This window comes from Rhineura floridana, chromosome 3, assembly GCF_030035675.1.
Source record: "Rhineura floridana isolate rRhiFlo1 chromosome 3, rRhiFlo1.hap2, whole genome shotgun sequence".
Lineage (NCBI taxonomy): Eukaryota > Metazoa > Chordata > Lepidosauria > Squamata > Rhineuridae > Rhineura > Rhineura floridana.
Genome location: NC_084482.1, coordinates 150,292,609 through 150,315,323, shown reverse-complemented (window position 1 = coordinate 150,315,323; position 22,715 = coordinate 150,292,609). Strand labels below are relative to the sequence as shown.

Here is a 22,715-nt window from a genome sequence, read left to right as displayed (position 1 = left end):
GGGGGAAAGCTGTGGCCCTCCAGATATTGCTGGACTACAACTTCCATCATCCCTATCCATTGGCCATGCTGGCTAGGGATTATGGGAAGTGGAGTCCAACAACAGCTGGAGGACCACAAGTTCTCCACCTCTGTCACAAACTCTGGTTGCTTCCACACTCGGGTCACTTGGTGCTGTTGCAAAATTGTTCTTCTGCAAGCAGCTGGTATAAGGATTAAATGGTATGACAACAAAAGACTATAAGAGGAGCCTGCTGGATCAGGCCAATGGCCCATCTAGTCCACCATCCTGTTCTCACAGTGTCCAACCAGATGCCCATGGAAAGCCCATTATGGGAAGAGACAGGAGATGGAAGGAAACAGGCCAAGACATTAGTGTGTGCTCTTACTCCAGCTGGACTATCCACTACACATGCAGAGAGAGAGAGAGAGAGAGAGAGAGATGATACCAACTGCCCTGAGGGAAGAATGCTGGTAACTTTCTATGTTTTAATATTGTCTTCTTGTGATTTTATTTGTCAGTTGCCTTTGAAGGATTTGCATATTTACAGGCAGGATATAAACAATTACAATAAAGGATTGCATAAACAAACATTTACTCAGAACTAAGCCCTGTTCAGCAAAAGTCTCACTTCTTTTGGTTAATTTAGTTGTTCCCTTCTTCCACATCCCTGCTACTGGTCCTTTAATTAGTCATTTCCTGATTGCTCTTAGCCACAATCGACCCTTTAATTAGTTGTTCCCTTCTTGCAGCCCAAGCAACCTCACCAATTACTTTTTTCACTATTTACATTTTTTAAAATGATCACAATCATGATAATAAAAAAAATCAGAAAAAAATGGGATTGGACTCCAAGTAGGAAGCAACTAATTAAATGGCCAGTTGTGGTTGGAAGTGATCCCGATGTGATTGATTAAAGAGTCAGTAGCAGAAAGAAGTCTCAGTTGCACTTTGCCAGCCCACACTGCCATCTGCATTTTCTGTAAGATGTCAGTGAAGAAATTATGTCAGTCTAGAAGAAAACAGTGTGGAAAGCAACTCATATCAATACTGAACTAATACCCTGTAAAGCAGGGAAGGAAATTTTATTTACCAACCATTTACATCTGAGCAGATGTGAAATTAAGGGGATGGTCAATTCTTCTTTCCCATTTCTTTCCCAAGTGGTTACAAGCACATAGTGGTAAATTGGTAATCTGATCAGTATTCTTGGGAGCAATGTGTCATCAAGAAATACTGCATACAAACAATGTATTCTGTGTCTCAAACATGTGCATGTGCATGCACACACACACACATACACACACACAAATACACACTAGGAGGGTTATTTTTAGTGCGTGTGCTATGTTACGAATAACACTTGCAGTGCAGTCCTGGCTGGAACTCCGGCCTCTTGCCCAGACTCACAATCTGTTCTACATTAAAGGGAAGCAGATGGTTAAGAGGACAACCCCTTCCCCCTCCCCACCTTTCAACAGACTCACAAAGACAGCCCAAAGCTGGCTGGAAGCATCAACCCCCCCAGGAGTAATTTTAATCAGAGAGCCTCAGCCATTCTGAATAAACGCAGACCCTGGTAACTGATGAAGAGCCAGAGGCTGGTGAATATTCATGTCCCTCTCCAATCGGAGCTTCCTCAACATGTAGTTTAAGAAGCAAGAAGCCAGGAACAGCAAGTGGTAGCCTGGACGTGTCACAGTGGTTTCTGCCAACCATATACACATCCAGAGCCGGTTATGGTTGCAGAGAGCAAAGGAGCACAGCAGAATGTCTCCCGGCTCTCGGCAGCCATTTGTGGCTTAGTCTCATGAGATGCCCAGAAAGGGATCAGTTCTCAGCTTCTCTGATCAATTCCCCCGCGATGTAAGCTCTTCTTACAAAACATACATATGTCACATACTGAATGTGCATTCACACACATAACTACATAATCCTTCCATGCTCTTCTCTTATGAGATGTCAAGAATGATTAGACCCTTCCAGCTTAGCCTGGTCTCAGCACATGAGCTGTTCCAATGGTGCAATGTGACAGGTTGTCCTAGGATAACTTTGGAGGGGAAGGGAGGATGTGAAAAAATCTGAGGGCTGAGAACAGAAGTCAAAATCTTAGCCGTGTTCAGTGAAACGCCTGCTGATGCTAAAAGGGAAGGAAAAAACAGAGTGGCATTCAAATCTATCAGAGGCTGAACCCATTGAACTGACTTCTCTGGTATATTGTTTCTAGGGGACATTGGGTTTTTTCACACATGGTGCTTTGGACATCGTTTTCGTTTACTGCCTGACATAAGATACACACTTCAAATAAAAATTCGGTTATTTTCATGGTGGTGAAAGAAAGAAAGAAAGAAAGAAAGAAAGAAAGAAAGAAAGAAAGAAAGAAAGAAAGAAAGAAAGAAAGAAAGAAAGAAAGAAAGAAAGAAAGAAAGAAAGAAAGAAAGAAAGAAAAACCAGTGCTCTTGCACCTTTCATAGTTATGTGGAAGAGGGGATTTCAGAGGGTAGCTTGGTGTCCAACATGGGCAACACAACAGTGGAAGACATTCAGACAATTTAGAAAATCAAATCTATATACCAGCAGGTTTGAGCCTGGCTCCTCCAGGCACCAGGTAGGAGTGGACCACCAGGTAGATGGTCCCTTAGTGCAAAATGAGAGGATGGCCTGGAGACCTCTAGGGGCATCCTCTCATCTTGCTTTGGGAGAGGTATTTGTCCAGATTTGAAGTGATGCAGAGGAGTGTCCTTCAGCCTTGGGTCCCCAGATGTTGTTGGACTACAACTCCCGTCAACTCAAGCCAGCTTAGCCAATGACCAAGGGTGATGGGAGTTGTAGTCCAACAACATGTAAAGACCCATGATTGAAGAACTGTAGAGTATTTTGCAAACTGCTTTTGACCTGGCAGCACCAGTCCCTGAGCAGCATTGCTCAGGAAGAAGTACACAGAAGAAAAGTGTGCACCATTTCAGATCTGGTAGGCACTTCCCCCAGCACAAAAAATAACTTTCGTGTCGGGAAAGGCTCTTGTAGTGTCAAAACAGGAGCAAGGCCTCAGGCTGTGTTTGGCCTGGCCATATAATTTCCTGAGTGAGTGTTTGGGGAGCTACAATGCTAGACTGCTTCTGAAACAGTCGCTGCAACAGTGCCTATGAGATGAAATATGCTCATATTTGAGCATATATAGATATGTAGAATCTATGCACCACCAGTTCAGTCATGCACATGATGATACACGTGAGCACTTCCAGATGTGACTGCACAGAGAAAAGCAATAAGAATATTGTGCTGAATCTAATATTGTACTAACATTTGCACTAACTAGTTCATTCTGCTGTTGTTCACATTCTACAATGGCTTCTAGAGGAAAATAGTCTGTGATCACTGACATTTTTATTTTTCAACACACACTGAGCGCCGGGAAACTATACCTCTTTGTGGAGTGGTTTACCCAGGGCAATTGGACAAAACACAAAAGAACACTCTAGTCCTGACAATGGGATGCTATGGCCATGAATTTGTGTCCAAGTGGATGGAACTAATTGGTCCCTAATGTGAGACCATCCATATTGGCTTTTGAGTATGGAAGCACTCCAGGGGACAGTTAACAGTGTGTGGTTAGAACTGTGCAATCCTTTAACCCTACTTCACAATAATTTTAGCAGGATGTGCTCCCTCCTCCCAAGCCTAAGAGCTTTCTCTTCTATATACAGCATTAAATCTGAGTAGTACTAGTATTTGTAACAACAACAACAATGGGTGAATCCAAAGTGTCACTATTTTGTGGGATGAGATTCAAGCACATACCGGAAGCTTATATTTGTGCGATAAAAATGGATTAAAGCACTCTGTTGTTCTGGCGCAATAAGTCCACTTTTTTAAAAAAGGTCTTTTTGCAAATAGGAAACTGAACTGAAAAGTGTGGGATGAATAAACGGGAAGTTATGTAAACACCCTACAAGTAAATCAGGATGAATATTCAACAAAGACTGGACATAGCACTGTACAAGCAAATCAGGATGCATGCTGAATAAACAGGTCACCTGTAGAAGCCCATAGTTGCCCATGCAGACATTACGGGCATTGCAAACAGAGACCAATGATTTTCAGATCAAAAAGTAAAGAAAAGAAGTGATCTTTGAAGTCTAGATGTTTTCTTGGAGTTTATGTGGACTTAAGTCGCAATCCTAAACACACTGACTAGGGAGTCGATTAACTGAATTCAGTGGAAGCTATCTATGAGTTAAAATGCTTTGGATTGCTCTCCACTACATGAAAGAAACAGGAAGGGTAAAACAAAAGCCTCTTGTTCCTGAAGCAAATACTTCTTTGCTTGGGTTTTTGCTATTTCTGCAAGGCATCCACTACTCTTTAAAGTTCCTGGTGATGATTTGAGGGAATTAAGCAATTTTGCAAATCAGGGCAAATTTGGCTTTCACGATGCATTATTACTAATTTAATTAAAGTATCTCTTGCCTTGGAAACTTTAAATAAGGAGATTAAAACATATAATTCAAGGACACTACAAAACTGTTAATTAACACCTAACCTAAATAAATGCAGCTTGCATGACACCCTGAAGATAACTAGCCTGGAGCTCTGGCAGACCTACAAGGGAGCAAATCCCAAAGATGGGAACGCTTCAGAGAAACATCTGGCACTAAACAGAGGGTGAATTCAGCCCTAAGGTAATTTGATTGACTTCAGTGGAGAAATATGCAATGAGCTTTTCATGTTGAAGTCATGACAGCAAATACATTCTGGCGGCTCTGATGTTTATGTCTTGAGAATTCCAGATCTTTAAAGATTATTTGCAGTTTCGATTTCAGCTATGCCCTCACCCCGAGACCTTTTTTTAATAGCATCAGGGAAATTCAAGTCATGACATAGAAGATGGCATGTAGCATTCTGTCAGTCCTTGTGGTCCTTCATGTGGTCCACAGGACTATTGTTAGTGATCCTTAGTGACTTCTGAGGGACTCATCCCAGTTTCCAACCTTTCCCATGGAAAGATGGAAGGCTGCATGCAACCCACTGCAGTTTTACAGAATCAGTCAAAGCACTAATTTCAACAGACTATTGTGAGGTCTTTCTGGCACATACTCTGCCGGATTCCCAAGCCACTTTTCCTGCTCACTCAACCTCAAACCTCAAGCTAGACTGGGCAGAGGCAAAGAAAACATATCAGAGCTTCTTCACACTTCACAATTGTGCTTGCCAGTGTTATACCAGTGGCTGCAGTGGTAAACTTGTATCTCCAAATTCTAGCATACATATTGGGGAACCATGACTGGGATCATGGCTCTCTCACACGTTACTGTGCATTTGGAGATGAACAATGTTTCCCTTTCATACTCCCTGTGTTTTACCATTGTAGATCACAGTGAAGCATGGGCCTAGCCATGCTAGAAATGATTACTGAATAAAGTGTGAAGCAACTTCCACTCCAACCCAAAGAGTGTTGCAAATCTTGGATCAGGAGGTGTCAGGGCAAAATGACCTCTAAGCTTGAAGGGAATGGTTCCTGTCCAATGCATATTTCTTTCTTAAGCCTGTTGCTCCCTGAGGTGCCAGACCATCAGAAGATCCAGATCAACAGGCCATCCAAGCAAATACTGTCTGCCCTGACTTGGGGCAGTTATCGGGCACAGGTCTTTTCTAGTTACGCTGCCTTGGAATGTTGAATTGGAGGATTCAAGTATTGAACGAGGTCATTTTTACACGTAAAGCATGTGACCAGGGGAAAAAAAAAGCAAATTGCTTGCAATTCTGACTTCAAGAGGGGCTTTCAATTTTAGCCATTACTTAGGACTTAAAGTTCTTGCTAGGCAAGGTGGGCTCTGTCATTAGGCAGAGTAAGGCAGCTACCTCAGACAGCAGATGCTGTCAGGTGCAGAGGGCAGTTATAGCAGCTCTCCTCGCTCATTCCTTCTGTGCTCTCCCAGCCATTTGCATCAGTTGGAGGACAAGGTGTTATGTGCCACAAAGCCAGCCCTGCATGGCAAAGCTCATCTTCTGCCCTCAGGTGCAGCAGAGGATGCTGCCCATCACCAAGTGTTGTAGGAAAATCCAACAGCCAATCTGTTGGCCTCTCTATATCCATGGAATGGGGTGGAGGGATGCAACATCATCCAGTCTTCACCTCAGGCAGCAAAACATCTTGGGTTGGCCCTGTTGCTTGGCGGACCATCCCAAAGTCTCTCCCATCCAAAAACCTGTTTTAGCATTCATCTAGCCAGTGCTAATTTAGCTGGGTTAGAGAAGAAGCAAGAACTCTGGCGTAGGCTTTCTGAGAATGCTATCTTTTCCCACCCTTACTCTGTGTCACTAGCTACTTCCTGTGGGGGTGGGAGGTGGAGAACTGAGCGGCATGGTCAGTAGTGCAGTTAGGTCATTTTAAACTGACTGGTCAGGCCCTCGTTAGATGGCAACATGTGTAACTTCAAAATGCGATAAGCCAGCCATGTTGTGCTGAGGGGCCCTCCTGCTCACCTTGCTGAGTGGGGCCCTTCACTTCTGCCCCAAAGTCCTGTCCTAATGGCAACACTGAGCAGGATGACAACAGGACACTGGGTAAGTTAAACAGGGAAACCTCTGGCCCGTGGGTCTAATGAATGCTGGTAGTCAGGGCTGGTATAGCTCCAGGAGCAAACTGCCCAAAGGCCAACATTGCCAGGGTGGGTAAAAATGGGTCATGTTATGACACTGTGACGGCAGATGATTGAAAGATGGGTAATGCCACCCACCTGTCAAACAACGCCTGGGGTGGAGGCACAGATAAGAACCAGCCCACCAGCCAGAACCAGTTCCCCAGCCCTGAACTAGAGGCTATCGTAGGGGAAGAAGGAACTCTAAACAGAATTGTTTTTTTCTGTGACAGTCCCATGTTCCTTATAATATCAAGTTTTGCCCTTGGTCTATTAGAAGTGCTTCCCACTGCCATGCTGGCTATGTGACTCTGGCTCCCCAGGATTCATGATCTCAGCAGCAGACATCTGTGGAACTTCCTGTCTCTATGGTACCAGCTACCGCCTCAGCACTAGTTGTTTTGACATGAGGCTTTTCACAGCAATAATTGAAGAATCCGGGAGGAATCTTGCCCTCTCACGTCAAGGAACCTCTGTTAGCTTATTGATATTCACTTCCCTTTGGGAAGAATAGTTTTGATCATAGTAATGTAAAGTTTTAGTCAAACCTATTAGTATGATGCAGATCATTCTATTTATCAACGGTTTTATTAAATCTGTACCTAAAGGAAAACCTTGGCTTACACCTCTCGTTTTTCTTTCAGAATTAAAATCTACTTGTGACAGTCTCTTCTGTTTTAGTAGCTAGACAGAAATGAGTAGTATATATAATTTGGTAAACTAAGACTATAATGTTACTCTAATTTATATACAACACTAAGTATCCAAAGTGCTTTACACTTTTATTTATTATTTTATTTCTTTTATTATTTGAGTTATATCCTGCCCTTCCTCCCAGCAGGAGCCAGGGCAGCACTTATCACATGGGGGAATCTGTGTATGAATACTCCTCCACATTGTAATTGTCATCTGGGCTTTATTGAATTGTTTGGATGTGTCTTTTGATATGGCAGGTGATGCACATCTTTTGTGCAGAGGCTCTCTGTTGTGCAAGGCCAGCTGCATGTGTCCAGAGCAGAAGTAGAGCCAATATCTTCTCCAAAGTTGGCTGCACTGAATCCATTACTGAGTTTGGGTATGAACCTAGTTTTGTAGACCTGATGGCCAAACTAACCAAGAAACCATTCATACAATTAGCAATTGTGCAAGCGGTTATTAAAAAGGAAATTACAGGCACTGGAGTGCCTGATCTTGATTGGGACCCTGGTCTGTGGGGGATGGGGGCTTTAACCCTTTGCCTCCATTGTGGCCTCAATCCATAGTGAGGTCTACACACCTGCAATTTACTTTTAAAAAGCAATTCACACAATTACTAATTGTCTAGTTTGGACCTCAGTTCAATGTTCCATCTTTTGGAACTTGCCAAATTCATGGGATGAGAAATCCCTTCACAGGAATGAAAGCAGTTCATGTATTGAGACCAGCTTTGCTTTCTAATTATAACAACAACAATATTTATTGCTGCTGATCTTTTGAAATAAATGTCTGTTCCATGTTACAGACTGAGTCTGCCATGTTAATTTCTGTACAGGGCCTGGGCATTATTAAACAATGTAATAAAACTGGTATTTCCATCCATTAAGATCAATTTCGTAAATTGTCCCCTCCTTTTTCCTAGACATGACTAATTGTTCATCGATTTCAGCCATGAGCTCCTACACTTTTTTCTACCAGGTCAAGCTGACAGGGAAGGTACACATCAAACAATAGACTGAAAAAATCAAACAAAAACCAAATGCAGAGATTGCCACAAATAGTTGTTCTTTAACAAAAGCACCTTCAGCAGCCATCAGAGCCAACAAAAAGGCACAGAGCTGCCCCCTCCGCCCCCCTCCCCATATAGCACCCCCCTTACACCCCTGAGGGATGACTTCTTTGCCTAATTCCCTTTCTACACTTCTCCTCGCCTCCACGAGCTTAGCCTTTTCTCTCATTTCCACACAGAGGAAAAAAATAGTCGTTTCAAGAGCCTTGTTGTTCTAGGACAGTTTAATGCGAGACCTGAAAATGTGATTTGTCCCTGTCTTTGTGCGGGGTTAAATGTGTTAGGAGGCAGCGCCTGCATCAGCAGCACACCCTGGCAGAAGCATGAAAAGGTCAGCATAGCTCTCCAGCAATCAACATCTCTGCCTCTCCCTCTCCCAGTGCATGTGTGCCTGAATACGATATCGCCCTGCCCTGCAGTTACAATTAACCCCTGAAGAACCCCAATCTAGCAATGAGCCTGAGCCGGCTGCACCGAACACACCACCGTGCCCCCATCGTTTGAAGGAAAGAAGGGCCGCCTTTTTGAGCCCACTCCCTAAATTAATCTGGGCAGCGGGAGAGGTGGGGGAGGACGGGGCTAGATGACAGCTAAGGATGTGGGGAAAGGCATGAATAATGTAAGTCTCCCTAGACTCAGCTGGGTAACTAAGCCTGTGCGCCACTGACACAACCTTCTTCCTCTTCCTCCCCCGCAAACAGGGCCCTCCTCCCACACCCGTTTCTACAAGTCACAGTTGGGTTATTTGGCATAATTAGGCTCCATTTTCAAGCACACCTATTGCTAGCAACAGAAGGCGAGTGGTCTTACGGAAAGAATGCGGGACTGACTGGAGGAGCTCCTGCAATCTGTGTGCTGTGGGCCATATCATAGATTTTCCTTGATAGCCTCTCTTATGTCTGCTTCCCACTAATAATATTAAAATAACATCTCCTTACACAGTGCAGCAGAGTTTTCAAGAGACACCTGTATTTATATACATGTAGAGCAAACTTACTAAATTGCTATATATGCTATTATACTAAGGAAGAACTGAGTTTCTGCCAGGGCAACAAACAGATCTTAGGAAAATGGACCCAGGGAACTGATAACCCGGCATTTCAAAAATGACATTAAAAAGAAGTAGGATTAATACTCCAAGCCCGTGTAAACCCTTTTTTTGTGGGAGTGAGGACAAAGAAGGGATTGGAGCCAAGACAGAAATGCTGACAACAGGCATGTTAATATGACTGACTGAACAAAAAGGAGCAATTTTGATTAAATCTGAACTGTAGGCCAAATCTTGATTATGAGACAGTTGGGACTTGGGCCAAGCCTGTTACGGTCCAAATGGCACTGGGAACAATTTCCACCTTACAGTGAGAGGGACTGATATTTTTGGTGCCTAGGTCAGAGGCAGCATCTAAGAAGGAGCCAGAGCAACATCAGACCAGCCATTAGCAGGGAAAAAATCAACTTGTTTTTAAAGAAAAACTGCAAAGCATTCAATTATGTGTACCTGAGCTATGAGACAGAGAGGGAGTAAAGATCTTGGGAAATGTAGTGGATTGCAGGCTTAGAGATGCATTTAATGAACATGTCTAGCATGGTATTCTTAAAAGAAGAGGTCCTGGGGCTGAAAGTATTACCAGATGTCCTGTCTTATGCCCCAGAAGCCTTTACTCTCAAAGAAAGATGTGCAATGGCTATTCTTTGGCAACGGAAAGATGCTCTGTCAAGCTCAGAGGCATTCTGTTCATTACTACTTCATGTTTCAAGGCTGAGCGCTGACATCCTGGACAGTTCTGGGGCTAAGTTCAAATTAGCCTTCAAACATATTAGGCAAATGGTAACGGGTTTCTGCTTTTTTCATGTTTCACTTGCAAAGCACTTTACAAAAAGTAGCTTGATCTCACCATGGTTTACCGATGGAAAACCTGAGGTTTGGGAGATGGAAAGGTAAGGACTTGCTGGCCTATACCTGAGGGTAATCAACCATTGTTACCTTCAGGGTATGTGTAAGCCAATTTAAGAGGAACTCCCTCCAACATGGCAACAACAGCAAATACCCCTTTGCCACTCAGTCCCTTGTAAGGAAGACCAGAATAACACATAGTCACAGAGAGCTACATCAAATCTAAGAACAGAGCCCATTTTTTCTCTCTCCAGCCGAGGCTACTTCTTAAAAAAGACATTCTCTGGTGCTGGGCATGCTAAGTCAGTGATACCCTGATACCCACAAGCCATGAGGAAACAGTGGAAATCTCCTTGCTACCCCTAGCAAGTCCGATGGAAGGCTGGGGTTACCATCGACAGAGCAGCACAATCTAAAACAGTACCTGTGGCTCAGAAATCCTGCCTTCGTTGTCATATTTTTCTTCCCATAACCCTTTCCCTCTTCCCTCTCCCCCTCCCCTCCCTCCTACCCACCCAATTCCAATTAAGTTCTACAGCTGCAGGGAAAGCTACCAGGAAGGCAAGCTCTCCGGGTTACGGCACTTGTTGCTGCTGAACCTGGACTTTGTTCCTGCCATCTCTATCTCTGAGGCTCTACAAAGGCCTCGCTGGAACACCCTCCACATTTGGTGAGCTGTTTGTACCACTGAACAAAAGAAGGGTGTGAAAAGAGTCAGGAAGCCTCTCCAACCATTCCCTTTTTGAATTCTCCATGCAAAAAGCAGGCTTATATCTGTTATTTCTCCCTTCCTTTGTGTGTACTTTATCTAATTTAGATTGTAAACTCTTCAGGGCAGGAAGCTGGCTCTGTCTAATAAATTATGAAATGAGTCTGCCACAAGATAACAGCGAGCAATCAAATCTTGCCTTTTTGGTAGCCCACTGAGCTATTAAGCCCTAAAGGAAGCTGGGAAAAAATAAATAAAAGATCCACCAGCATAATTAACATCAAAGCCTCTCCCCATTTTCATTGTTGTTGTTGCTGTTGCAGGCCACCAATGGCATAATGTTCCAAATACCAGTAGCCTGGTGCCATTTAAACAGGCTGGCCCCAACAGTCATCATTCAAGAAAATGCAACATTACCACAGTCACTGAAAGAGCTGAAACTTCCTTACCTGTGACTGTCACCAGCATGGAGGCCACCAAGGGACGATTGTTGTCTAGTTTACGACTCAGCCGGAGTTCCCCGCTAGTCTGATTGACAATCAACAAGTGCAGCTCATTTCCTCGTTCAAAGGTGTAGAACAGTCTGTCGGATTCATCTGGGTCATAAGCGGGGATCTTCCCTATGACTCCAGAAGGGAAGGTGTTGGATTTGTTGGAGACATAGTTGTTAAAGAGGATCTGGAAGTTTTTAAGAATGGGGCTGTTATCGTTCTGGTCAATGAGCTTGATGTGGACTGTGGCTCTGCTGACAAGGGGGGCAGAGGTGGCCTGGACTACAATTAGATACTCTGCCTTGGTCTCATAGTCCAGGTCAATCAGGGCAGTGAGCTCACCTGAAAAGATGTCCATCTGGAAAATTTCAGGGATATTGCCTTCCACAATTTGATACATGATCTGGGCATTGGGTCCCTCATCTGGATCAATAGCTGTAATCTGGGCCACTACAGAGCCCACAATGCTATTCTCTTTCACTAAAACCTCAAACTCTTCAGCTGGGAAGACGGGGGCATTATCATTAACATCTTGCACAGTGACTTGAATATGGACAGGTGTCCTTTGAGAAGGGATCCCTCTGTCCACAGCATAAGCAGTGAGTTCATAGACTGGGATGCTTTCTCGGTCCAGCCTGCGGACAGTGCGAATAATCCCAGATGTGGGTTCTATAGTGAAGTCCCCATCCCCATCTTCTCCATTCTGGAAGGTATACTGCACCCGTCCGTTGGCTTGAGCATCCCGGTCAGTGGCAGAGATCTGGAGCACACTCGCAAAAGGAGAGCTGTCTTCAGAGATGATTCCTTGGTAGTGAGCACTAACAAACTGAGGAGCATTGTCATTAACATCATTTACCATTATTTCTACATAGGTCGTGTCTGCTTTCTGAGGGATCCCATTATCTTTGGCTGTAATGGCCAGCGTGTAGGTAACCTGGTCCTCATAATCCAGCTCTGCCTGCAATGTGATGGTGCCAGTGTTTGCATCTATCCGAAATTGAGGAATATTGTCCTCCAAGTAGTAGGTAATCCTGGCATTTTCCCCTACATCATCATCAGTGGCACTGATCACTAGCACAGTACTGCCTACAGGACGATCCTCATTAACACTTTCTGAGTAATGGGCACTTTGGAACACTGGCCTATGGGTGTTGGCATCAGTAATGTTGATATGGACGTGGCAGTTGTCATGCAAAGTCCGGTCAGAGGCTGTCACTGTTAGTACAAAGCGCCTCTCCTGCTTGTAATCCAGGGGCAAAGAGAGGGTGATTAGTCCCACTCCTGCCTGGGTACTGATGGCAAAACGGTTCCGTGTGTTCCCACCTGTTACCTGATAGCTGATGGCACTATTCACATCCCGGTCAATTGCCGTGACACTGAGAACACTGGTCCCCACGGCAGCATCTTCATTGAGACGGATGAAATATTCTTTCTGCGTGAATTCAGGCCGATTGTCATTTACATCCATTACAGTGATGGTGACACTAGCAGAGGCAGACAAAGGTGGAGAGCCATGGTCCTGGGCCTCTACCCCAAAGAAATAATGCTCCACAGTTTCTCGATCCAAGGGGCCACTCACAGTAATCCAGCCGGTGGCACTGTTCACCACAAAGGGGGTGTCAGATGAGACCCCAGTAAGTTTGTACTCCAGACGAGAGTTCTCACCATAATCTGCATCCACGGCCTGGATGTGGATCACTGAGTGGCCAAAAGGAGCGTTTTCTAATACTGATACCTGAAAAGGGGTGCTGACAAAGATGGGAGTGTGATCATTAATGTCCACTACTTGGATGCTAACCATACCCGTGTTGTTGGACAGAGGAGGCCTCCCTGCATCCTGGGCACGTATCCTCAGTGCATATTCTCGCTCAACTTCAAAATCCAAAGGAGCGACCACCTGTATTTCCCCAGTCACACTGTCAATGGAAAATTGGCCCCTGCTGTTCCCACTGATGATGTTATAATGAACTAAAGCATTACTGTCTTTGTCCAAGTCAGTGGCAGTAACTCTCAAGATTTCAGAGTGGGGTCTTATATCTTCCCTTACCTGGACTATATACCGTTTCTCACTGAACTGTGGGACATTGTCATTCTCATCAAGAACTGTTATATAGACCCTAACTGTGGCCAATCGAGGGCCAGGCTCCTTACCTTGATCATTTGCCTCCACCACCAAAGAATATTTCTCCATTTTCTCCCTGTCCACTTGCCCACTTGTGGTGATCAGCCCTGACCGGGAGTCTATTTCAAAGACAGAGTGGGCGGCTTGCTCATTTACAAAACGATATCTGATGTCGGCATTAGGTGGAGAGTCCACATCTGTGGCCCTCAGCTGTAAGATAGGGTAGCCTTCTTCGACATTTTCTCGGATAGTTTCTCTGTACTCACTCTGCTCAAATACTGGGTTATGGTCATTTCTGTCTGCCACTGTAATGGCAACCATGGTGGTGGCAGATAGACGGGGAACCCCACGATCCACCGCAGTCACTCGAAAGTAGTGTAAGTCCATATTTTCCCTGTCCAAAACTTCAGTGGTGGTGATGAGGCCACTTTGGGAATCAATGCTAAACAACTCCAGAGATCTGCTGTTCATCAGGGCATCCATGGAATAGAACACGTGCCCAGCTTCACCTGAATCAGGGTCTTGTGCTGCCATTGTTATCACAGGGGTCCCGGAAGGCTGGTTTTCAGCCACTTGGACCTGGTAATTATATTGAGGGAAGAGAGGATGACGATTGGCTGCCCTCTGCGTCCTCAGCAAAGGGTGCAATGCCCCCTCTCTCCTCCTCCGCTTCTTGGCACAGGAGGAATGGGTTAGCTCATTCTGCATAGTTGAATGAGTAGGTTTTAAGGGCAGGTAGGAAAAGAATCCCGGAGCTGATGGGCTCCTAAAACCCACCCCAAAACAAAGAGTTTGTAAACAGCCTTTGGTGGAGTCAAACGGATAAAAGAAAAGGCAGGGATCGCGCTTCCTCCGTTCTACGTCCGGCTGAGTTTCTAGCTCTATGCCGGGAGCTGTCCTGTGCGCCGGTGGTGCTGAAACAGCTCCTGCCCAATCTTTCCCATCCCAAGTCTGGAAGCAGCATTGCTCTTGGCTGCCCCCACAGCACTCGCCGGCGCAGCGGCGGGAAGCTCCAGCGTGCCTCGGTTGGCCCACGCAGAGCTGAAGGCAGGTCAACAGAGTGAACCACCCGCAGAAGGGCGAACGAGCGCCGGGGCGGAAAAAAGAAGCGAGTCGCATCCTCGAGAGCCAAGAGGGCTTTACTGGGCTCGTTGCCCTCGCGTTCAGGCACTCGGATATCACCAGGTGACGGGGGTGGGTGGAGTTCCATACACTGGGAAATTGCTCTACACAGAGGCAGACTCGCCGGCGCCAGGTGTTGAGATGGGATGCGCGCAGGCGGGTTCTGGATGGGGCCTCCTGGCTCTTCCCGCGATAGGATCCATTGTCCGATCCGCGCTCCTCCTTAGCACGGATGGAGAAGGTGCCTGCCTGCTCCGAGTCCGCCCCGACCATAGCTAGCCTCAGGATGCATTCTTGCTTAGTCCAGTGGCAGCACGCAGGGCTCTCGCTTCTCCCCGCCGAGCTCGGGGGATCCGGAAGAAGTGCGGAAGCGTTTATAATCCAAGAGCAGGGGGAGGCGCTGCCCCACGCCCCCGGGGCGCTTGCTGGACGTCGCGTCCTCTTCTTATCCCACCGCGGGCTCAGGTGTCCAGCACTGGAGGAAGTGCTGCCCCCCGGCAAGGGGTGCGAGAGGGGACCAGCGCAGCACCAGCCTTCTTCTTGGGCACTGGCAGCGGGCGAGGCTCCCCACGGCCCCCCGATGACAGCGAAGCACGGCAGCCCGCAGCTCGGCCCCTCCGGAGCAGCCGCGGGGGCGCAGCCCAAGCCCCCTCGGTCCGTTGGCTCCCCCAGGCTGAGGGGAAACAAAGGGAGGAGAAGCAGCAGCAGAAGCAGCAGCAGCAGCCGCTCCAGGCGGCGGCACGGGTGAAGACGGCGGCGGTTTGGCCCCGGCTGCTGCTGCTGCTGCTGTAGCGGTTCAGCCATGGTCCCACGGCCCCTTCCCCGCCCCCCTGCCCGGCTGCCCGGGCCTGGCGCTCCCTCGACCCCGCCTCGCCTCTGGCTCTGCCCCCTTCTCCGCCTGTGCCGCCGCCGCCGCCGCTGCCACTACCATCTACCTAGAAGCGGCGGCGGCTGCCTTCCCTGCGGGCCTGGCTGCTCCGCGGCGGCGGCGGCAGCATCGCCTCCTCCTGCAGCCCCAACATGGCTCCCGGCTGCCCCGATGGTCCGCTCCGCCCTCCCTCCTACTCCCCTCCTGCCGCCCTGCCATGGTAGCGCCCACCCGTCTGGAGTAGGCGGGTGAAGCCTCCGCCATCTTAATTGTGGGCAGGTGGGATCTGAAAGGAAGGGGCGGGGGGGGGTCGTCTCGTTGAGTCTGGCGAAGGGACTGGAAGGGAAAGGAAGCTGGGACCGGGGAGGGAATATGGGAAGTTCTCGTCTGAATCGGAAGCGGGCGTTGCCACAGTGACGGCCTTGGCCAAAGTGCTCGGAGGGCGCCGGGAACTGTCCGGCGTGCTGATCTAGACCTCTGCTTTTGGGTGCTAAGAAAATAGGTGGGTCTTCAAAGGAGTCAATTTTGGAGAAATTTGGTCAATGTACGGGAAGGGCCCTCCATCAAGGCGCTGGTGTGGAGGGAAGGGGTGAGTGTTAAGGAATCCCATGTCATTGGTTTGGCCCTAGAGGCATATACTCAAAGTTATCACAATGCAATCTGGTTATCCATTAGTACAATTTAACCAGTTTTTTGTATGCAGGGTATAAAGGGTTCCCTCCTCTGTAATGCAGGCATCTAGGCGGGTGAATTGGGAAGTATACACTGGATTAATTACAGAAAAGAACAAGATGAGTGGTTATTTTATCCAGATTAAGGAAGAGATCAACAATTTGATCTCCTGTAGGGTTTCCCACTCCTCCTCCCATCCAACAAGAACCAGTTTGCTGTAGCAGTTAGTGTATTGGACTAGCACCTAGGAGACTTCAGTTCAAACCCCCACTTAGTCTTCAAGCTCATTGGGTGAATTTAGGCTGGTCACTATTTCTCAGCCTAAACTGACCTTGCAGATTGTTGCAAAGATAAAATGGATGGAGGAAGAGAACCATGTGCACTACTGTGAGCTCCTTGCAGGGAATGGGAGGCTAAAACTGTAGTAAACAAAAGAACATATAAAGATCTCACTACCAATGCTATTGTGGCTGGATATTTAATTATTATTCAGTGATGGCCTAGAATTACATAGTATATCAGCGATGGGGAACCTGTGGCCCTCCAGATTTTACTGGACTACAACTCCCATTATCCCTGATCATTGACCATGGTAGTTGAGATTGATGGGTGCTGAAGGTCAACAATGTCTAGAGAGCCACAGGTTCCCCAGCTATGATCAAAATTATACTTTAACATATTCTACCTGCCATATTCAGGACACCCGCCTTCCTGTTTGACATGGCAGATGCCATTTCTTTTTCTTTCATCAGATCATTATGCTTCCTTCCTGTTTCTTTGCTCCTTTCCCTTTTCTCCCTCTTGTCATGTCCTTGCTTCCTGGTCAAGTAATATGCAAGAGAGATGTCAACCTGTGCCCTGCGACCCCGGACCTTTCCCTTTGACTGTTCCCTTCCCAACAGTTAGGATGGCCTGCTGATTTTATCAGTGCTCTGCAGCCCCAGAATTGCGTTTCCCTAAACATGCACTTTTAATATATGGAGGGGGGGGATTAACTTCTCAGGAAATTCATTTTTAATTAAAATAGGGAACCAGGAAATTGCTGCTAGAGTGACATGCTCACACTGTTGATTGAAGACAGGAAGTGCAGCTTTTGTTTCTGCTTGCTTTGCCCTGGCTTTGTTTCATTTTTTCACTGTTGCCATGCTGTTCACAAAAATCTACAGTCAAGATAGACTAAGAACAACTCATTTGACAAAGCATAGATTGTACGCCTGCCAAATGTCATTATGCACAGTAGCGCTGGAGGAGAGGAAGTAGATGGTTAACTTTCTTTTCACTCTGTCTGAATTATAGGATTGCTAAGGAATATGAAATTGAGTTCACTGAAGAGGGCCAGGCCAGGAGGAGCTAACCTGATATTGTTGGAATGCAGCTCCCATCAGCCCAGGCCATTGGCCATGCAGGCTAGGACTAATGAGAGCTGGAGTCCAACAACAGATCCCCGAACTGTAACAACAGGGTTTGTGGAGTCTAGAATATGGCTTCATTGTACATACATAGGTACTATCCTTTACGTGACAGGCAGTGAACCTGCAGTATCTGTACCATAACTGGCTGAGGCAGGAAGCTTTGGTGCATTCTTGGACAGAAGGAGGAAGACCCACAGGCCTGGCTGGTTCGTAGAATTAGGACTGAGCTCCCACTCACCTCTCTCCAGTGCTATGCTGCTGGCTACTACTTGGCTCGATAGGCTAGAGCAGGGGTAGGCACTCCAGATGTTGTTGGACTCAACTCCCATCAGTCCTGGGCAGCATGGCCAATGATCAGGGATGATGGGTGTTGAAGCCCAACAACATCTAGAGGGCCCCACTTTGGCTACCCATGGGCTAGAGGAGAAAAATACACCAAGGCACAAGGAAACTGCATACATACTGCTGCAGTATGCAGGGCCAAACAAGATGACATATGAAATATGCAAAGGCATTTGACATCACTCTTTCAAATATAAATAGCAGCCATAGGAGAGCTGTAATCAGAATCAAAACCAGACAGCATGGGGAGTGGGTTAACCGCCTATGCTGCAGTCTCAGTGAAAATGGCCCCCCAAGCTCAGGAGCTTTTATTGATGCCAATGGGAGCTTCCTTTCCAGGTTGAACAGCAGCTCCTATGAAGCACTGTCTGAGCCCTGATCACTGTCCCCTACTCTGCAAAACTATTTATATTTAAAAAGTGAAATTAATCTGTGCATTTAATGAACCATTTTGTTTAGCCCCCAGTTCCTTGAACATCAGATTTAATGCCCAATACATTTGTCAAAAAGGTTGGCAGTCACAACTTTACATTATAACTAGAATAGCAAGCCATAAACATGAACTGGCTCTTTAGAGCTGGGGGGAGGAGCCAGGGATGAACAGCCAGTGATCTTCCAGATGTTGTTGGCTTGTTTATTATAAAACACCAGAATAGTTAAAAAATAAAACAGCTAGTGCTCACTACATGGAAACGCCAGGAAACTGAGTTTTAGATCCTTCAGAAGCCCACTGTGAATTGTTTCCAAGGCACATCAAGGCTAAAGTTGCTCACCTCTGTAGCAATCTTGATGCCCCATGTACATCTACTGTAGTCCCCAGTGAGGTGTCCAGTGCAACATCTGCTGCAACTTCTTGGGATCGGTTTCAGTTGATGCAGCCTGATGACATGGACAAGGTGCTTGCAATGATGCGGCCAGCAACGTGTCCTCTTGACCCTTGCCCTTCTTGGCTTATTAAAGCTTGCCAAGGGGGTTTGACCGAGTGGATCCAGGGTGTGGTCAGTGCATCTTTGTGAGAGGGAGTGGTTCCAGCCATCCTGAAAGAGACGATGAACTGACTGCTCCTGAAAAAGCTCACCCTGGACGCATTGGTTTGTGATAACTACTGCTTGATTGCAAATGCTCCCTTTTTAGGGAAGGTGATCGAGAGGGTTGTGGTACAGCAACTGTAGTATTCTTGGATGAAACAGATTATCTCAGCCCATTCCAGTCTGGGTTCAGTCCTGGTGATGGGACTGAATTGGCCTTGGTCGCCCTGATGGATGACCATTATTGAGAGAAGGACAGGGGAGTGTTTCCCTGGTATTCTTACTTGATCTCTCAGCAGCTTTTGATACCATTGTTCTGAGCCGACTTGGTGAGATGGGTATTGGAGGCATTCTTTGACTGTGGTTCTGATCCTATCTCCAGAGTCATTTTCAGAGAATAGCACTAGGTGATTGTCTTTTGGCTTCTTGGCAGTTGTACAGTGGGGTGCAGCAGGGTACCATCTTGTCCCCAATGCTGTTTAATGTGTAAATGAAGCCCTTGGAATAGTCATCAGGAGACACTGATGATACCCAGCTCTATTTCTCTGAATTGGGAGAGGCCGTGCAAGCCCTGGACCAGTTCCTGCACTCAATGGTGGGCTGGATGAGAGCCAATAAACTGAGTCTGAGATGAAGGCACAGTGGGTTGGTGGTTCCCGAGTTTGGATAATTAGTCAATTGCCTGCTTTGAAAGTGGTCATACACCCTCTGAAAGTGCAGGTTCCTAGTCTGGGGATGCTCCTGGATCGATCTTTGTCACTAGAGGCCCAAATGACCTCTGTGGCTAGGAGTGCCTTTTATCAGCTTTGACTGGTAAGACAGCTGCATCCATTTCCACTGTTGTCTATGTGCTGGTTACCTCCATACTGGATTACTGTGATGTACTCTATGTGGGGCTGCCCTTGAGATTGTTCCAGAAGCTGCAGCTGGTGCAAAATGTGGTGGCACAACTGTTCACTGGGGCAGGGTATTACCAACATGTTACCCACTGCTGAAAGAATTGCACTGGCTGTCCATTAACTACTGGGCCAAGTTAAAGGTTCTAGTTTTGGTGTACAAAGCCCTACACAGCTTGGGACCAGGATACCTGAAATATTGTCTTGCCCCTTATATACCCAGTCAATCACTGTGCTCTGCAGGTGAGGGCTTCCTGCAGATACCATCTTATCAGGAGGTCCATTCTGCACAACATAAGAAGAGGGCCTTTAGTGTTGTGGCACCAACATTTTGGAATTGGACGGCTTTAAAAGAAGATTAGACAAATTCATGGAGGACAGGGCTATCAATGGCTACTAGCCATGATGGCTCTGCTCTGCCACCCTAGTCAGAGGCAGCATGCTTCTGAAAACCAGTTGCCGGAAGCCTCAGGAGGGGAGAGTGTTCTTGCACTCGGGTCCTGCTTGCGGGCTTCCCCCAGGCACCTGGTTGGCCACTGTGAGAACAGGATGCTGGACTAGATGGGCCACTGGCCTGATCCAGCAGGCTTTTCTTATGTTCTTATGTTCTTATGAATTCCCTCCATTTAAATATTAGACAGGTGCCACCTCTGTTATCTTTTTGGCACCTAGTGAAGACCTTCCTTTTTCAACAAGCCTTTTAAGTAGAGACCTTATTCCAGTCTGCATCTGTGCCAGAATTGATTTTTAAGATGTTTTTAAAGTTGTTTCTTAAAGATGTTTTTAAGATGCTTTGTTTCAATATGTTTTAAAGTCTTATGTTTTTAAGATGTTTTAAAGTGCTTTTAGTGTTTTTGTTTGCCGCCCTGGGCTCCTTCTGGGAGGAAGGGCAGGATATAAATGAAATAAATAATAAAATGAATAAAATATCAAAGTAGCTAGAGAGAATAAAAAGGTCAGAATAAAATTTGAGCATAATTGCATAGACACTACCTTGCCTGGACTCACGTTTGCTTATTTCGATGGTTAGAAAACTAGAGGGAGGCATTACTGATGCTTTAAAAGGAGTGGGAAGGAGCACTCTGGACCTTCCAGGCTGCAAAGGAGGCCTAAGCACAACAAGGAAGACTAAAATACAAATGGCAGGATTTGGGGGCATGCAAGGGTAGATAGGACAGCAATATCAGAAAAATGAGAGAGGAAGAAAGAAAGAGAAGGGTTGGGGCCACCAGTAACTACCTATTTCAAAGCAGTGAGAAGAAGTAGGTGTGAACTTCCTGTGGTTCACGGTGACTCAAGAGTCTATGATTGGGACTGTATGACCAGGTGTTTGTCAAATGAGCCACAGTCTGCCTGCCCACAATTCAGTGTTTGCAAACTCTGTTTCATCAGGCAAATTGGCTATGATGGGGAACCAAAGGTAGGCACACATTCAAAGGTCACCCTTCACCCCTTATTGTGCAGTACTCAATCTGGCTTCTCCTTGAACCCTCCCCAAATGGTAAAAAACAGAAAAAATAACTTAAGGGAAAGCACAAGGCTTTGCATTCCCTTTAGGTGCCTGACTAGATCTGAAGAAATGGACAAATAGAGAAGAGGCAAGGGGATAGGGTTGAGGCAGTAGGAAGAGAACACTGTGACGCCCTTCCCTGGTTCTCCCTGTCAGGTTCCCACCTGCTTGTGGCTACTGCCTTTCACTAGGCACCACCAGGGATACCACCAGTCCGGACCGTCCTTTATATGGTTTCTCACTCCGCTCTAGCACAGATCTCAACAGATCCCCCTGCTAGGCAGCACCACCAGTCACGTCCTATAACCAATACTCCCAGAGACTTTGCCTGAGTCTCTCTCTAGCTGGTTACTTTTGTGACTGCATGCTTATGCTGTTCCCAACCCCCTTGTATCTTTATAGATAACACATACAACTCTGGGTTGCTCTGGATACTTGAATTGTTATTATTCCTCCCTTCACCGCTGCCACCATTAGATACTGTTTCTGTTCAGCCTTGGTAATTACCTTGCCCTCCCTTCTGGTATGTATATCCCCCAGCCAAGGATCAGGCCTTTGGTAACCCAAATAAGTATTTATTAAATATCAGAAATAACAAGATTCGTTTTAGAATGTTTCACAAGCATATGGTTTCATCTATTCCTGTTTTGTACTTGACTTATTATTAATCAGAACTCTAACTCCCTCTTTCTCCACACTCCTGACCTCCACCCTCAAACACCTCTTTTTCCACACTCCCAACATCCACCCAGATTCAACTGTCATCCTTCCATTTATACTCCCAGGCATTCAAACGCTCAGCCAATCATCCAGCATTCTACTGCTCATGTACTCCTCCCTCCTCTTTCACTCCACTTACCATATGTCTTCTATATAAACAGCACTTACCATATTTACACTATAAGCAGGAACATCACAAACACTAGCTGAGGTTGGAGTAACCTGTACTGGAGTATCCCATGGAGTACAGACAGATTGGGGACAAGAACTTAAAGAAGGTGTTACCTAAACAAAAGCTGAGCATGCTTACAAAAGCCACACATTTCACCCAGTCACCTGTAGAGTAAGTGCAATATGTTGAGGAGTCAAGGGGCATGCTCAGGGTGCCAGCGTGACTGAGCACCGTGGTAACAGGATGGATTCCAATGATCCTTTATCACCAAGCAGAGTTTTTTTGTAGCCTAGAATTACGTCTATGTTCCTAATTAGTTAAAACACACAGAGAGACAATCCAGATCCTCTC

At 46.3% G+C, this 22,715-nt stretch overlaps 1 protein-coding gene across 1 annotated transcript in view; it reads right to left on the bottom strand.

The window, feature by feature from the left end:
• Positions 1–15,548, bottom strand: part of CELSR3 (cadherin EGF LAG seven-pass G-type receptor 3) — a 120,307-nt gene extending 104,759 nt beyond the window's left edge. The window contains exon 1 of the mRNA XM_061613422.1: positions 11,459–15,548. Coding sequence (XP_061469406.1) covers positions 11,459–15,548 — 4,090 coding nt within the window. The remainder of the gene's footprint in view (positions 1–11,458) is intronic.
• Positions 15,549–22,715: the final 7,167 nt, after the last annotated feature.